The following is an 18545-nucleotide window of genomic DNA, read 5'->3' as shown; positions in this document are numbered from 1 at the left end:
GGCTCCCGAACCGACCGCCCGCGGGCTGCGCGGCCGAACCGGGCCGGGCGAGGGAGGGGCGGAGGGGGCGCCGCGGGGGGCAGCTCCCCTCGGGGCGGGCTGGGGGGGCTGCGCCCTCTGACGGGCCCGGGCGATGGGAGGCAGCGCGGCGGGGCGGGGTGACGGCCGGGCTCTAATAAGGCCGGGGCCGGCGCCGGCCGAGGGCTGTTCGCCTGGGTGCCCCCGCCCGCCCCCGAGCATGCAGTGCTTCCCCAGCCTGGTGCTGGCGCTCAGCTCGCTGCTGGGCGCCCTGGCGCTGCTGCAGCTCTCGCTGTACCTGCGGGTGCCGTCCCGCTACGGGAAGCACGAGGAGCGGCTGTGCCGGCCGCGGGGCCGGCTGCCGGCGCGCTGCGCCTGGTTCCTGCAGGAGCTGCCCTCCTTCCTGGTGCCCGCGCTGCTGCTGGCGCTGCGCAGCCCGCCCCGCCTCGAGCCGCTCGGCTGCCGTCTCCTCTGCTGCCTCTTCTGCTGGCACTACTTCTACAGGTACGGCGGCCGGGCACGGCTCCCGCCCCCGCCGGCCCGCGGCGCTCCGGGGCCAGCGGCGGCTGCCGGGAGCTGCGGCCGCCCGGCGGGCAGCGGGGGGCAGCGGCGGTGGAGCGGGAGGGCGGCGGGCAGGGGCGCAGGCGGCGCCGGGCGGGCGGGGGGCTGGGGCCGGGCTGGGTTGCGGCACCGCTGCCCTCCGTGCCGGGCGGCGCCTCAGGGCGGCCGCGCTCGCGGTGCCGGGGCCGCTGCGAGCGGCGTCTCTGCGGGGAGGGAGCAGGCGGGGGGGGGCGTACGCTTGGCATTGCAATCTTACAGGAAAAAAAAAAAAATAGAACGAGGTTGCGATAAGACGGAGCAAAGTTTTGGATGGCACTACCCCAGGCACGCTGCGGCGGAGCGGGCGGGGCGCTCGTTGCGGACGGGAGAAGCGGGACACGCGTGGGACAAGCGCGGCACGCGCAGGAGCCCGCCGCGGGGCACGCGCGGCCCGGACCGCACGGACGGGGCGGGGGGGGGGCGGTCCCGGGCGGGGAGGGGGCGCTCAGCGCTGCTGCGCGCTTCGCGCAGGGGGAGCCGAAGCCCCCGCAGGCTTCGCTGTACCCCCGCGCCAGCGCCGGTTCTCCGTGCTCGACTCATCACGCCCGCCTCACACCAGAGTACCCAGTTTATCTTTTCTTCCCTGTGTTATGTTTTTTCTTTTTTAGAAACTTGGTCGTATCCGCTGTCACTAATGCCTTAACTCTAATTGACTCTGTATTTCCTAATCGGAAGCTCAAAGCACGAGTAGAGTTTTGAGGCGCTGTTGGTGATGGCTCTGGAGTGACACAGCTCTCCAAGTGGTTCTGCAGCCGGCGGGAGCTGGCTCTGCATGGCACCGCCGGGATGGATGTACCTCCTGGCATATTGCACTGGGCCTGTTTCATCCCCTGCTCCGCTTCCATTTCCTATGGAGTTCTTTCGCGAGGAGTTTGACTTGCAGTTCTCTGTTCGTGGCAAACAATGGCTTTTCACAAATGGCAAAAGCGCGTGTGACAGCGCTATGCCATTACCCAGTAACGAGCCCTCTAGCCTGCAAAACTTCTTCTGACTTGGTTTGCCGTTTTTTACCTCAATTCCTATTTCCATTTTTTGATTTGCTTCATAGGAACAGAAAACATTCATGTAATAATTGATCAGAAATTATTATTTGCAGCTCAACCAAAATCAGCGTGTTGAAAATCCAGCTGCAGTATCTCTACTGACAGTTTAGGGCTAGAAACGCTGGGCTGTTGTGGAGAAACTTAAAGCAGGGAATGGTTTAAAATCCTAAATCGCTATGTTAGAGACATAGTAGTTACCGCTAACGTTGTCTTCTTGTCTTTGCTGCACTGTCAGCCGGAGGGCACTACCTGTAACACAAATGGCTCCCAGAAAGCTAGATGTATTCGTTATATGTAGTTACACTAAATTTAACATAATGCATTCTGCTATTCTCAAGAGTCTTTGATTGTTTCAGAAACCCAGAAATCAACAAGCACCACTAGACAACTGAAAGAAACGTTACCCTGCCGGTATGCATACAGCTTTTGAGTCAGTGGCTTCTTCTTCGGCATTTCTGCTAGGCTTAGGCAGGAGCACTGTGTTTTCATACGTTTTCTTTTTCAGATAATTTGGGGATCTTCTCATCTGTGGCTGGAGTATACTTTTTCCCTTGTAAACATAAAAGACCTCATTTTAACCAAGTCTGTATAAACAAACAATTTTGTTTCTAATACTGCATGTTACTCCAGCACTGTTCTTGCAGTGTGCAGTCTCTTCTCATGCAAGCTGTTCTGAGATTTTACTGAATCGAACGATGTTTGAAATGTTGTATGAAATAGTAACTGCCCTATTGGTATGTAAAAAAGCATCAAACATTGCAAATTAGGAGTTTTTCTGGGTGTCACCTGAGGCTACGGGGACAGTCAGGTTCTTTGAGGGATCTTTGGTAAAATGACCAACAGCCACAGCATTGTGGTTATAAATAGAGCTTTATTATTGCATAAACATTTAAACAGTCAGCATAGCTTATTGTTATCTGCAATTTCTAGCAGTTAGCATAGCTTATTGTTACACAGAACTTTTAGCCATTAGCATCACTTACAGTTACACAGGATTTATAATAATTTGCGTAGCTTTCTTATTATCTAGAAGTTTTATTTACCTAGACGTTTTAGTCACCTGGACCCTCCGCAGATCGGGTCAAATTCTCAGTAATTGGCACATGATACACTAATTAATCTAGACTTGGACCTTACCTAAAGGAACATGAGTTCCTCGCCCAGTCTTCAGAGGAGGAAGACTAGGATGGTGGAGGCATCCCTGCCCACCAGGGGATCGCAGGGTTTGCCATCCAGCAGCAGTTCCCATCTAAGTCCACTTGCAGCTGCTGCATTTCATAGGCAGCATCTCATGTGCTGTTACACTTCCCTGTTCTATAGCGGGTCCCACCACATCCTGGTGACAATGCCGGTGGGCAAGTGATCTTACCACAACGTTGAAAAGGGGGTAGAAAGAAGGGGGGGTGATACGTGGTCACCACGCTTAGGTGTTATGGCAGTTTGCTTTATAAATCGACATTGGTTATGCTAACCGTGTTTCCAGGGGTGAGGAGCAGGGGGTACTCGTCACAATGGGCTAGGGCATTTCATCGGCACAGAGTGTTTGAAAAGAAGTTCAGTACTTTGATATAATAGCCAGACTTTATCTTGATATTCTTTCAACTTATCTTTACTAGAAATAATCTAACACCTTTAAATACTTTTGTGATTAAACTTGGCTGCTAGTATAACAAGTAAAACACACAGGTGATTAATAATAAAATCACATTTACTTAATGGCTGTAGCCTACTGCAGTTTTTCTGACTTTAAAATTTTGAAGTGAATAAAGCTGTTCCACTTTTAATAATAAACATATTATGTCAGTCTACTTCTACTTTCGCTACTGATGATCTGACATCTGTAGTTAAATGTTTCCTGATGTTTGTATGGAACAGAGAAAAGCTTCTTCCTATATCATTGCATAATTTAGTGACTTCTTTCTCTCCACAGGGAAGCTTTTATCATTCCTAATCTTGTCTCTTCTATTATACCAAACATGCATATGGGAGGGAAGCTCTGATTAGAGGTACGCTCAAAAGGACAATATAGTCCTGGTATAGTTTTACCAGACCGCTCTGCTAGCAGTTCTGCCTTCCTATACGTTAGGACCGGCTGTGCTGCCCCAGTAGCTCGTGTTTGACTGAAGCATGTATTTCGGAGTGACTTCAAGTCTTGATCTGAAGGCACCAGAAGATGAAGAATCCATCATTTTCTATGGAGAATCCACTATGTCCTTTGGTAGGGTAGTCTTCTGAACTCTTTTACTATCACTGAAACAATGTGTTTAAAATGTCCTGCCTGAATGAGGCTAGCCTTGATTTTCTCCCAGAAGGGCTTGCTATTTTTTGCTCTGTGTTGACTTAAAGCACTCCTTAGTATCCTTTAGTATTTTCTTACCATGATATCACTTATACAGGAATCAGATCATCTTTCAATTTGCCTGTTACAGAGCTGTCAGGTCCTCCACCTGCACCCGTGTGATCCAGATAATGTAGGCACACGTGATCGTGTTTCTGATGAGTTAGCTGCTGCACGTGATACAGTGTACATGCTGAATTTATGTTTTTGTGGTGGATTTATGCCAGCTACAGGGGAGCAGACATTACCTGATCTGACATAGAGTTAGAGCGGTGCCGACACATGATACTTTGTCCCGCACAGAGTTGGTCAGGATAAAATTACCTTTTCATAAATTTAGGAACAGGTTTAAACCAGAACAATGAATTTGTCCTGCTTTTGGGCATGGTGTCAGGTAGCTGCAACATTTCTTATTTGATCTGAGGCTTCCTAAAGCAGATTTATAATGTCACTGAACCGCAGCTGAAGGCCCTCGATGCAAGACACCTTTTGCCCTCAGTGCAAGACATTTTTTTCCCCTCAGCGCTCAGATGATTTCTGTGGCTTTTTTCTCCTCTTTTTCCTATATCCTTTTTAACATGAAGGCATCAGTGTTGGATGCAGAATACAACAGAGACTTGTAGTAGCATATCTAGAGAAAACATCACCTCCCTGTTTGCATATACTACTCTGATGCTTACGGATCGAAGGAGTACTTTTTGTTCTGGAGTCACACCAGGAAGCCCTGTATTTCCAGGCTACTTTGAACACCCTGGAGCTGGTGTAACCTTGAGTTTAGCCAAGATTACAATCTACCACTCCTGAGGCATGGCTTGTGTTTATATGGCTGTATTTCTTTGATTTTAAAGTAACTTCTCTGCTTGGGCTTAGTGCTCAGTAATGCTGTCCTACCCATCCTGATACTCACCAGCTGTCTAGAATTTTTGCCATGTGCCACTTTTCTCAGGGGTAACTTTGTATTTGTTGTTAGGTTGTTGAAGAATACACCAGAGTGTTGTAAGGACCACTCTGATCTTCTTCTGGAAACTCCCTGGGTTAATGCCGACGGCTCCTCATTGACAAGGACCTTGTAAGACCTCTCTGCTTGCCCAGTGAGCCAGCTCTGGCTGGTGGGGTGCTCCCATCCAGCCCACCGCTGGAAGAGAAAGGCCAGGGTCATCTGGGTACCAGCTGCTGCCCAGGGAGCCATCCCTCCCCTAGCGTGGTCCAGTACGGAGATTCTTGCCCGAGAGGGTGCAAGAGGGAGGTGGATGGAACCAGGAGACCTTCCCAGCTTGGCCCAGGAGCAGCAGTCCAGCGGGCTTGTGGTGAACCGTGACAGCAGTACGTTCTCCATCTTTCTCTGCCACCACTAGGCAGCAGCCTCTCTCTTCGTGGCAAGCACAAGATGGTGTGTCCCTGAGGCATTCAGGGAGGGCTGAGGGCAGGCTGCTGCTGCTGGGGAAGGGAGGGGAGGGAAGGAAGGAATCCCCAATCCCACCCCCTACCTCTGCCACCCTGGCTGAGATAATAAAGTGTCTCAATGTGCACTTTATTACCACAACATGGTGTGAATTTAATCAAATCCAAATGCTTTGTGGTGCTACGGCAAGCATCCTATAAAATTCTGAATTTATCACATCTATTTTAGGTAAGCTCATAGAGCTTCTTTGCTTTCATAAGGTAGGGCCTGCAATGGTAGGGCCCCCAAAACTGGTGGGGTGGGAAGGCAGAGAAAATGAGGAAGAAAGCGAGAAAAGCACTGAATGCCAAGCCTGCCATCTGTGTATGCAATCCCTGTGAGGAGCTGGCCATGAGCTGAAAATGATGAGTGGCGTAAGATAAATGTACAGGAATACTTCTTGTGACAAATGACTTGCAAAGGATTTTGCATTGAAATGTCATTTCTGATACAGCCTTTCCTGCTGGAGGGGCCGTGCTGGTCAGGGACTACACTGAGAATACCAGCTGGAGCCCTCTGGGAGAAGCCTGTTTGCTGCAACCCATTTTGCATTCCAGCTTCCCCCCCAACATTTTGCAGTCCAGCTTCTAAAACCAGAGGTGAGAAATAAAGTAGAAGGTAATGAGAGGAAGCCATCACAATTGAATTCCATATAGACCTTAATGCTGCGTTTCTCTTAGAAGTGAGAAAGAAAGAGTGGCGAGGGAGCAGAGGAGATGCCCCCGTGCACAGTGGCGGGGGGAAGGTCTTGTCTCACTGACCTACGAAGCTGATCCTGAGGTACTGCTGTCAAAACCGGGGTGCTGCCTTGCCCCCCCCATTCTGCTGCCCATAGTAGCCCAGGCACCAGTAATTTCAAGAGGTGTGTCAGTTTCAACTACCACCTAGAATTACATCTAGTTATTTATTTTCTTCTCTTGCAACTTTGTTTCCGAGCAAAAGCATAATCTTCTACTCTGCTAGTGTAAGTATCTAGGTTAAAAAAAATTGTTTTCATTTCTGAAGTGCATTCAGATGCATGTGCCAGACATCAAGTAGGCTGCTCTTCCAGACACACCTGGATCCCCAAACCCCTTTGGTTGCAGGTGACCCATTTGGTGTGCCTGTGGTTGGGTTTTCTCCAAATTGACATCTTTCTAAAAAGACTGAGGAAAGCAGGCTTTCATGGGAAAAGAATGGGCAACCAAGAGCATTTGAAAACAATATCCCTGCATAATCCTTTCATGCTTCTTTTGGCTAGTTCCCTTCTTCCCAAAACTAAGTTGGGAGGAGTGTCTTTTTGACACTTCCTCTCCCCAGGCTCTGCAGAACATGGCACATGTCATCCCTTTCTAAGCCGATCTGTGCTGCCTGGGTGGGCAGGCAGGTGCAGCATTTCCCTGGACATGCTGGTCATTTTTCCATGTAGGTGTGCCTGCTTGCGATCAGTACCAAAGCCAGCTCAAGCCTCCAGAGAGATGCAGGCAGATGCAGACCTCAAATGAGTAAGTCATTTACAAATTAATTTGCTCATGATGTATAGGAGTATATTTTGTTAGTTCGTAAGGAGTTTTAGTTGTGTTTTTTGAAACATGAAGTGGATAAACAGAGATTAGATTGAGTTTGAAGTATATCTATATATTTCTAGGTGGTACTCTCCTTGCGAATAGTGAATATAATAGACTCATACAATAACCACCAGACTCAAACTGGAGATTAATTTTTTCTTTATCAAAATAGTTATTTTATCCTTTTGTCTTAGAAAGTCACCATCATTAAATGCCAATAACTAAAGACCTTCTTGTTAATGGCCTCATGAAACCTTTATCATTCACCTCCCGATACACAACATGCAGTTGTTTCACAAGTAACAAATCTTACTCTCTGATTTGCTTCACCTTGATGCTTTGCAATAGAACATAACCAGATTCCTTTTGGCCTTCACCAGCCACACAGCAATACATTTGCGTCCCCTCTTCTGCTGTTTGGACTTACCAGTAACTGGATCTGGCAGTGATATCCCTAACAGAGGCTGGCGGTTCGCTCTGCCTCTTTCATGTGTTCCTTGCTCCCAAGTCAACAAGTTTAACTTTTTGCAATTCAACCCAGTGTGTTTCAGTAATGCTAATACCTAATTTATTCTCTTCAGTGAAGATAATAGATTCAGTGCTATTTTTAGCCAGGTTCCTCAAATTAATGTATGAATAATCAACAAAAATATCTCTTTGTATGCTTTGCCACAGATGCGTAAAATTTTCATGTACCCAGTGCTGGTATGGAGTTTGCTTCTTTGCAGTCTCCTCTAGCGTTATTAAATACCTTCCCAATTATGTTCTCAAAATAGCATACTAGCTGATTGCCTTCCTAACTGTTAGCACAAATGATCTTATCTATACATTCCTTTCCCATTGGAAAGTAGGCTAACATTACAAAAACCTATAGGTTTTGCCCAGCCCAAACTGTATCCACATTATTTTTCCTTTTATCTGTTGGACTGGAAGAATTTCTGCAGAGATAACTTAAGACATATCGTTCTTCACTTCTTTTCAAGACAACATGCCTGTTGACAGTATATTGCTATCTGGTGTCACTTAATTTGTGCCATTTTGTCTACCAGGCAGCTTTACAATCCTCTATGGTTTTGTATTTATGCCCCAGGTTTTCCTCCCAGACAGACATTATTGCGTGCCGTGCTCTTGCTGTCCATTCCCCATCATACCCACCTGCTCCTACTGTGCCACCTGGGGCCATAATTCCCTAATCTGGTTGTTCAAGAAGCTTTTGTGTGCTGCATGGTATTGCAATTTATGATTCCAGACCATTGGTTTTGCAGTCAGTCCACTGGCCTGAGCTCCAGCCACAGGGTGTCTATCCTGTTCTCCAGAAGCAGAGGGAAGCACGGTGCATGCAGAGCAGGTCACAGAAGTTTTTTCTCTTCATCCCGTCTCCACTACCTGGAGCGGGGCCATAGCTAAAGCAGTATTCATGTTGGCTCTGAAACTTCTTTGTCACTCCTGTCACTGCTAAAGGCACAAAGACTTGGTTGGGTGCTCGGTACCAGCTGCGCTGCAGAGACCGGTTCAGATTGCAGTCCTAGAGCAGGGACCTGAGGTCCCAGCCACGAGGCTGTCACCAAGGCACAAGCAGGACCCTCTGATCTCACCTGTGTGTGGGTTGATATCTTTTGATATCACCTGATATCCTGGGAGTTTAAAGTCTTATAGGAAGATATATTCTGAGCACCAAACTCCACTGAGCTTTGTTAAGACCGATGGGGATGTAAAGATCTGGATTTGCATTACTGGATTCCTGCTGTTGGTATTGGAAAAGCAGGGTTATAAAGGACTATACTAAGACAGAGAGAGAAAAAAAAGATTAAATTATACACAGGAGTTTCAGTAAATGTTTTTACTCAGAAATAATAACGCTTTTACCAAAGAAGGAAGTTACTTGTTTTAATCATGGGATGCCTGTAGTATTCCCTTATGGGGGCTACTCTTTTAAGTAGGAAATAAAAAGCAAGGGAAAAGTGTTAAGGTTCATTCCAAATGCACAGTGGGAAATTTATTATGGACGTTGCTCTCTCAAGGTCCACAAGTGTGGTGTTTTTATTTCTTACCGTAAGAGAGGCAGCCATTGCAGGGGGGAGACTGGGGTCAGGTAGTACTTTTTTACTGAGTCAATAAATATGGTTTGGCACAAGGACAGTTTTTCACAAGCCCCTTTGCGTTTTGAAAAGCCAATACAATTAGGTCATTTCCCAGTTTTGGGTAGCTCAGTTAAGAATAAAAAATTATTAAATAACCTCCTAGTAGTGTTTATAAATAAATGTCCATCCCAGACACTGGACCTATTTCCCTTGGAGTAAGTCATATTCTCTGTATCTTCTTCAAAATTAAAGTAATGTTAGAAGAGAAGAATTATGATAAAGAAATACTTTTAAACTATAAATCAAGAGAGTATTCTTAAGTTACACACCTTGAAGTGTCGTCTTCTTCTAGATGTTGATTTAAATGTGGCAGGCGAGTTGATCAGTAGGGTGATTCTTACTGAAATAATTAGATCGATGTACATCTACACCTCTTTGAGCATAAGAGCTGTGTTAATCTTTGCTGACCACTCAGCTGACATTATAATTATTTTTGGAACATCTCATAGATACAGCAATAGCAATGGAAGTATTTTGTAAAAAAAAAAAAATTAATACTAAAACCGGGTTAAAATATTTGGTGCAGGAAGATGGGAAAAGTCAACTGATAAGAAGAAACACGTATATATTTTTCTATGGATCCAAACTCATTTTAAGACCCAGCTAAATTCTATCTAGCTGTGAACTTTTGAAACATCAATTGCTACCATACTAATACCTAAGGATGGGCAGAAAGTTTCACCAATCCTAGAAATGTGACCTGCAATAGCAATGAAACAAGGTCACATCTGAATGAAGTTGATTTTGAGCTCCTCCTTTGTTATCACTCTTTATAAACATGTAACAGAGCAGCAACACCACAGTCAACTTTGGCCATATATAAGACACCATTTTGCTTATGTGCTAGAATTCACCGACTTAATCTAACACTTTCCATGCTGGGAGACTGTCTCCCAGAAATGTCTTTGGAGAATGTCACTGTTATCAGGGTTGTCTGCAAAGAGATTGTTGTCTACTAGAGAAAGAGGGTTTGCATGAAGGAACAGATCGATTCCCTGGCAGGACTATGCTGGAGCAGGTCCTGGGGCAGAGTGACACCCTGCAGCACTTTGATGTGCTGGTAAAGATGGGCGTCTTTCCTAGAAAGCCAAATCCCCTTGGGATAGCCCTTCATGTCGTCGTTTGGTGCAGGGTGGGAAGGCTCACAGGAGCTCTGAATAAGCTAGCTGGGCTACTCAAAGCAGTCTAATCACACTAGCGTGGTCTCCTGCTAGAGATGCATGTGAAAATACCTCTGGACGGTGTGGTCCTAAGCAATTCTTTCAGTGACTCCTGTCACATGTCTGGGCCAGGAGAATGCATATATCTATACAACTTTGGCTGCTCCTGAGAACAATGAAGAAGAGGAAAAAACCCCTTGTATTTACTTCATGCTATTGAGTTCTCTGTGTGTGTTTGCTTCTTTTTAGAACCTTTTTTTTTTTTTAGAAAAAAAAGCATCATTAAAGCATTCATGTTGGCAAACCTGGCCTGGGTTAAGGTTACTGATGTGTAGAGATGCATCTCTGGTTGTTCCCAGGAAAAGCAATTTAGACTCAGCGGAGCTGTTTCTGAGAAATGCATTTGTATTTGTTCAAACATAAAGTTTGTCAGCTAACATCTTGAGAGTCTGCCCGTGCAGAACAGTTTCTCTGGTTCATGTGAGGCTATAAGTAGGACCACCATGTGGGAGCCTGCAACCCAGCCAAGTATTGTCCTGGCCGGCGCTGCAGGGCCAGGGCAGGACTGCTCATGCCGTTCTGGCTGGCAGGGTACTCAACAGGGCAGAAGGGCTCTCCTAGCTGGAATCCTGGCAGCATGGACTAGAAAAATACAAGTTGTCTTAAATGCAGAGAAAATAAAAAACGTTGTGTGGCTTACAGTCAGGGCTAGAAGGTGGGAAGAGATAAAAAGGTCAGGTGAAAGAGAGTAGCACTGGAAGGGACAAGTAGAAGAATTGTTAAAAACAGCTAGGGCAGGAGGTGGGGCGGGAGTGAGAAGAAATGGAAGGAAAAAGGAGATGATGTGAGAGGGCAGTATCCAGGTGTCAAGACACTTTAATACTGATACTGTCTATGTGCTGAGTGTTTCACTTAGCAACTTGCAGTGTTAGGAAATCTTTTGACATGTTTTGAGAGGGAGCAAAGATGACTGTGACTCAGAGTCAGCCTGTGGTATTGCTTTGCCTCAGGAAAAAAAAGGGAATATTAAGTCCTCTGATCATTTTAATGTGGGCGTAAACTCAGGACTTAACCTGACCATTTCAAATTTTGTTCCTCTTTGTGTGTATGCACTGCCATGGATGCCACGAGGTCATACAGGTTCAGGAGAAATTTGGAATACTGTCTTTCTAAATGTAAGACATTTCAACCAGTGTTCTTCAGAACAGCCTAAGGATTTAGAAGTTATTATTTTCAGCTTTAACATTTTTTCACTGTTTTGGAAAAAAATCTCTGCAGTGTTTCTGGCCATTTCAATTATGAAGAGGGCTTTCCCAACGCACCACAGGCCTAAACTTCTGTAGAGATTTATTGCTGAAACTTTCAGTTTCTTAGAGCATGTCTTTGTGTAGTAACAAACGAGGAGGAAGATGACCCTGTGGTGCACTTCTGAACTCTCTGGACTGCGGTGAAATGGTCAAAAGTCTTCCTAGCATTACCCTGCTGCACGGTGAAACAAGCCTCTCAGCAGAGACTGAACTTAGAACAGTTTTTGACAGAGGCATCTATAAAACAGACCTAAAAAGAAAGAAATGTAGCTGACAACCTGGTTTTCTCACAGCTTTTTTTTTTTTTTTTTTTTTTTTAACAACATACATCTTACAATCTCAAACTACCTCATGTAGCAGAACAAACAACCCAGATGTGTCAAGTCTCATGTGCTGAGGATGAGACTTCTGCAGCTGCCTGTCACCTCGTGCACCCATGTCCTTAGGTGTGTATGGCAGCCTCCTGTAGCCCCAAAGCATCGCTCCTGCTCTGTGCCCCCCCTCTGCCAGCAATGGCTGCGTGGGCTGAGCAACGAAGCAAGCCAGCAGCCTGCTCGCTGTGCGCGGGAGCAGTGAGCATGCTGCCTCTGACCCTCAACACGTGCTCACAGGTCCTCGCGGGTGGACATGCTCCCCAGCTACGGACCAGCACTGGAAACCCTCCACCACCTGTTATTTTTATTATATTATGTATTACCTGGCCTGTTCCTCCCTCACACAAACCAGTTGCATGGGGACTTGGGAGAGAAGAAACCCAGGAGTTCTGCATCTCCCCTGATGTCCACAAGTGCCCAGCGTTGCTCTGGAACAAACAGCCAGCTTCTGTTACAGCAACTGTGTAAATTGATGCTGTTACATGTCCCAATTATGCGAAGAGTTTGTGGTTTATTGAAACGTGACACAATGGAGGCAGTGCAAAGCCAACAGAATGGGCAATTAAATGGTACAGGAAGCATGATGCATTTTCATGTACAGGTCAACATAATCCATACTAATAATCCATTGTCGTTGCTGAGGCCTTTCCAGGTACAGGATCCAGAAAAGCTGCTGTAGAGGGAACAAAGACCTGTTAGGAAGCCCAAGAGGAGCAATCCTATTGCTAAAGATACCCAGTGATAACTGCAAAGGGAGAGGGACACAGGTGAAAGCACTACAATGAAAGACAGGCAGAGTGCAGTGGTAGGGCAGCAAAAGGGACAAAAAGCACACAAAGAGCCATAAAGGAAGGGAGAATCTGAAGAAGGAAAGACAAAGAAAGGCAGACAGGAAGGCTGGAAGAACAAAATGGAGACAGAGCAGGAGTTTAGGCGTAAAAGAGGAAAAGAAGGAATTACTAGAGTGGAAAAAGCCAGTTAAGAGTATTTTAAAGGCTATTAGCAATGCGTCTTGTTGGGTACAGTCTCACCAAGATGTAGATCTGGAGAAGGATAGGTTACCACGTGCCTGGCTTCCTTTGGTCATTTCTCAGCCCCACATGGACCATTTGTGGGAAATAATTATACTTTCTCTGAAAGTGCAGTTGTAAGAGCACAGGTCTGTGCATCCTTGGATTTTGTATCTTTTCGTGTAGCTGCGTCCTTTTGTTCCGCTCACGCTCTCAGCCTCTGTGAACACTTGGAGCTCTCTGCTCCAGTGGAGCAGGGAGCTTTTTCAAGTGCATAGTGTAGCGTCTGGTTAAGTTACTCTGGCACATGTTGCAGGCTTTTGGCAGACACCCACAGTTTAGCAATAGGAACAAAGTGATCTGTCTTCATAAATACCAAGTGGTTATTTCTGGAGAAGAGAGATACCTTGCTGAAATACATGCTTTGGCTGGGTAAGCCTTTGACACACCGTTGCTTAGATAAAACAACAAGCATTTTCATGATCTTTTAAGTACTGCTACACTTTAGGTAATCACGAAGCACTGTGACATCTGCACATTTGTCATCACCACAATCCATCGAGTCATGTTGACCCTGGTTCTGTTCTCTAATCCTCATACAAGTATAAATCTGGATCAAGTTTAGTTAGGGTTTCAGCTGAGAGCGCTGGCCAGGCATTGGGTTCAGTCTGCAGCCTAAGAAAAGGTTTTGCTCATGCTAGTTTTTGTGCTCAGCTAATTCCAGATCTCATCCCTGCGCCCCAGCTTCTTGTCAGAACCTCTGTCTCACCAAGATAGCGCCAAGTTCTCATTCCCAGGCAGTTCCTGGCCACGTATAGTCCTCAAATTTTCTTCTCATTCCTGATGGACGTTTGTCTGGCCTGTCCTTAACACTTGCCATTGGTGAAGTTTCCTCCAGCCCTTCAGCTGGTATGTTCCAGAGCTCCTCTGTCCTTCCCTGACGGCTGCGCTGCATTTTTCATATAGCTGTTTAGGCCTGCTAGGTCTTGCTGTGTTCCTGGTAGACCAGGAGAATGTTTTACTCCTTTCTTCTTTGCAGCAACTTTTCATACAGTTGTACATTGTTATAATGTCTTCCGCTGGTTTTCTCTTAGAGTGAAGGACTCGGGGTTGTTTAAACTTTCTACATGTCACATTTCCTACACCACAGTTGTTTTTCTCTGGGCAGCTTCCACTTTGTCCTTGTCTTTTGTGAAGTGCAGAGTTCAGCTGGACACAGTATAATTTAAGTTCCTACTAACACCATGCAAAGGGGAAAGATTTCTGCCGGTGTCTACAACAGCACTCGCGTTTCCACATTACATTTTAACATTTGCCTTTCTCACAGCAGCCTGCTACCATCAGCTCATGCGCCATTTGCTACCTACCAGCACTCCCTCTGCTATCCAGCCCGTTCTCCGGCTGGTCTTTTACGTTTGGTCAGCCTTACCCAAGTGTAGTATTTTGCCATAGTCTTTATTGAACCAAATCTAATGTTTTCAGATTATGAAACCAGTATTTCAGGTTTACTGGAAACTCTAGCTCTCACTTTTGGTGCGCTCAGCATGTTCCAGAGTTGTGCTGGCCACAAACATTAGGAATATTATTTTTCCCCCCAGAGACATATCATTCATGAAAAAAACCCTGAGTAGTACCAGAGCAGTCTTTTACAGAACCTCTCTCAAAATACCTTAGTAGTTTGATAGTGATGAACAGTTGCTAACTACTCCATGATACAATATATCAATCAGTTTTGCAGCCACTTAAAATAACATCCTCTAAACCAGGAAACCCCAAGTTACTTTTAAGATTGACATGTAAGTCAGTGTCAAAAAACTTTCTAAGACATGGGACACCTGCTGCTGCTACCATCCCTCTCCTACAATATATCCGATTTATGTCAATTCCATCACTCAAAACTATTTTAGGAAAATTGGATTGCCTAAGTTAAATAGAGAAACGAATCCTGCCTCCTGCTGCTGTGGATATATAGGACCCCCAGTCCAGGAGGCTGTTACAAGTGTTAGTGTTTGGCCTTTTAGACAGACAGTCCGTTATGCCATACATCCCAGACTCCAGTACTTGGCTGTGTCGTGTCTAGGGACAAACTGCGGTTCTGTCTGGGGTGGTATTGATTTCAACAGGGATCTGTACAGGGGACACATTTCCTTTGCTCTGTTAGCTTCACTTTACCTTCTTTGGCTATAAAAGAGCAAATTATTAGAAGAACAGATCCCCATCTTTCCAATTAATTTGCCCAGTTTGGCAGGAGATGGTGAGAAGGATATTAAGAGTCGGTTCTAGGCTCTTGCTTCAGTTGCCTTTCGTTATGGGCGTTCAATCAACTTTCCCCAGTGTTTTGTTCAGCTCTCATTCGGGTCTCCTTTCTGCATTACAAACAAAAAGGAAGAAATAAGGGTGGTTAGCTAATAACAAATATAAATAAAATAATATTTCATAATTAAGGGTATGTAAAACTTGTTTGGTGTTTGTACACCAAAATGGAAACATTTGAGAAACAAATATACCAATATAAGCGTATACTGAGAGTAACTTGCTGGTGGCTTGTGACTTGCTGGTGTAGCTTGTTAATGCACCAGCCCCAACAACGTTGTTCTTGGTTTCCCTTCAGAAAATGCTTAGTAATTGAAGTATAGGTTTTTTTCCTGTACCTGCTAGAGCCAATAGAAAAGATCAATGCTTTTCATGATTCAATGCCTCTTTTACCTGTGACATGGAAGAATTCTCCTTTGTTGGTTCTAACTGGATGCTGGTAATCACTGGGAGAGACCGGATTTTTCCAGTGGCAGTTTCAAAAATAATGGAAGGAGAACAAGAGGATTAAGGAATTAATTTATAAACAGACTTGCAAAACACTTTTGGAACCTGGCTGGAAGAGCAAGAATTTTTTCCTTGGAGTTGAGCCTACATGGTTCTTCTTTACTAATTAAACCCAAATAACCATTCTTAATTCCTGTTCCTTTCCTTTTCCTTCCTTTTTTCAACCATTTATATTTTATTAACTTACATTGCTTTATAGAACATTTAATAATTTCTATATCAATTTGAAGAGGAATCAGTTTTATCCCTGAACTGTATTTGTCCTTCTTACTTTGCTAACTGTATAATAGCACGCCTAAAATTTGTAGCAATGAGGCACTACTGACTGCTGCTAGATGGTCAGAATGACTGACTTCAGGTGTTTATAGTGTTGGAAGTGGGTGTTACATAGTTCAGATGCCTTAAATTTATCCAAGATCAAATGCATCGTGTTTTTTTTTCAGTAATGATTAACAGTAATAAAGAAGCAACATTCTATTTTTAGCCGTTTACATCGGATACACATGCTTTTGCAAATATGTGTTTGTTTTTTCCTGTAATCCCACTTTATTCACATCCAGTTGTAAGCTACTGAGCTTTTCTGACCTGGCCCCAAGGATTCAACCTGAAGTGTGTGTTTAGTTGTGTGGCCAGAAGTCAAGCGCAGTTGCTGATTCCCTTTGACTGTCAGTCTTTGATGAAGTTGGCTTCTGCAAGTGCTGTCACCCATGGTGTCAGCCTTCCTGGCACAGTATCACTCTGGAGCTTCACTCGTAAATGCTGGTGTTAAGCAATAGCTTATCTGTTCTAGGGAGTTTACTGTAGGGTTTTTGACTTGTTCCGTTTGTGTATAATGTTAGATGAGCCGTGAGACATTATGGAACCTTGTAGTTATCATACGGGATTAGAGCTTCACGGTCAGCACTCTGCCTTGCCAGAAGACAATATCGGATCGTTCAAAAGAAAGTGCAGTAAACGGCAGTCAGTTGCCCAGGACAGCTGCCACCTTCTGCCTCTCTTAAATTGTATGTGATTTATCCCCTGAAATATGAAAATGAATATGCATTCCAAACCTTTAGACTTTTTCCTCTCTCTTTTAAAGGACCTGCCTCTGTCTTTAACCTGTGGTTATCCCCCTTCTTCTCAGTCCTACCAAGCTCTTCACTTCAATGTTGTTTCTGTATTACATTTAACAGAAATTTCTTTTCATTGCATTCAAACTTACTTCTTTCATTATCATGAAACTCTGGGTCATAGCTATTCAGCTTTCCCAAAGAAATTATTTTCTAATATTGTATGTTATATTTTATCTCTAATATGTCTCTTATTAATCCCCAGTCCAAATTCAGCAGTCCCAATAGTTCAGTGTGGCAGTCTCTTCCACACCTCTTCTTATTTTGGCACTGAATCCTGCTGCAGTTCTGTGTCTTTGCCTTAAATCAGTGCTGTCCAGACTTTATGCTCTCATCGTCCTTCTTCTCAAGAACTCCTCAAACCCAAGCATGGTGCCATCTGACTCAGAGATTCCTCAGGCCTTCTTGTACCCCTCTATCAGATGTGTGCCTGCATCTCTTGCACAGGAAAGACGAGTCTGCTCCTGCCAGAAATCTTCATCCAGCCCTGAACTTGCTACTGAGAGACCACAAAGAAAGAGTGTCCCTACAAACAGGCTTCAAGTTGGATGAATTTCATAAGTGAGCCACCAACAGCCTAAGGATGGTAGATTGAGCAAATTTTTTTGGGCAGAATACTTGGAAATGAACCTGCCATGGCAGGTTTACTATTGTTTTATACAACTGAATCGTAGGCTTTTTAGTAATACATCTGTCTTGTTCCCTAAATTATAGCCATCAAAAGTTTGTCCAAAGATCTTTGGAGGAACATGGAAGTAGGATGGTTTGCATGAGGCTTGGAAAGGAGACCTAATTCTGATTCTGTGTTAGTCATAACTAGATATGTAAATCTGCACAATTAACATTTTTATTCTTGTTCTTTTGCTCCCAAGAGTCACTGGGCAATGATTTAAGGCGAGTTCACAAACTGGGCCACGGCCCAGCAAGTGATTGCAGTTATCTGATGGTCTCACACAGTCCCGGTGATGCAGGAACTGGGCAGGGAGCAGCCCCCAGCCCCGGCGAGGGACCCCTGCCCTGCAGCAGGCAGCCACCCCCTGGCACCCCCTGCCGCTGCCCACCCTCGCGCCGGTGGGCTCCGCAGGCAGCTGCAGCTGCACATCAGCTTCACCAAAACAGGCTCAGCTCCTGAACTTACAGCCTTCCTTACACCAGGGATGAGATCCAACCGCAGTACAGCAGTCAAGGGATCTCCCGTCTGTCCTGCACCTGCAGTGGGTATTGCCAGAGGCTTAACAGCCAGTCTGGCATTCCTGCCTGCTGGCATTGCTGGTATGTGTGTGACCTGGGTCATTGCTCAGATTTTGTTCCTGAGGCTGTGCCAGAGCATGTCTCACTGTGAACACCTTCTTAGCAAAAGGGACAAGGTCCACCCTGTGCAGTACAAGTGACTGCTAATAGCCTGCTTGTTCTCCTTGTTTAAATATTCCTGACATGTTGACCTTTTCAGGCTGCTGCAGAGTCCGTAAGAGTTAAGTGGGAAAGGACAAAGTATCTCCGAGCAGGATGTTTGAGGAGAGGTATACGAGGGGATTCTAGATGGTTTGTGATGCCAGGGCACCTGTAGGTGTCAGGAGGAAGAAGGGGGGTTAAAATGCTTCATTTAACTTTTTAAAGTATTTTGGGGTATTTTG

At 45.3% G+C, this 18545-nt stretch overlaps 1 protein-coding gene across 1 annotated transcript in view; it reads left to right on the top strand.

Moving 5' to 3' along the window:
* The first annotated feature begins 202 nt into the window (after window positions 1-202).
* Window positions 203-18545, top strand: part of SRD5A2 (steroid 5 alpha-reductase 2) — a 28015-nt gene continuing 9672 nt past the window's right edge. The window contains exon 1 of the mRNA XM_055816624.1: window positions 203-522. Coding sequence (XP_055672599.1) covers window positions 239-522 — 284 coding nt within the window. The 5' untranslated portion in view covers window positions 203-238. The remainder of the gene's footprint in view (window positions 523-18545) is intronic.

The sequence above is a fragment of the Falco peregrinus genome, chromosome 11, assembly GCF_023634155.1.
Source record: "Falco peregrinus isolate bFalPer1 chromosome 11, bFalPer1.pri, whole genome shotgun sequence".
Lineage (NCBI taxonomy): Eukaryota > Metazoa > Chordata > Aves > Falconiformes > Falconidae > Falco > Falco peregrinus.
Note: the sequence above shows the minus strand (reverse complement) of the source record. Positions and strands in the feature narration are given on the sequence as shown.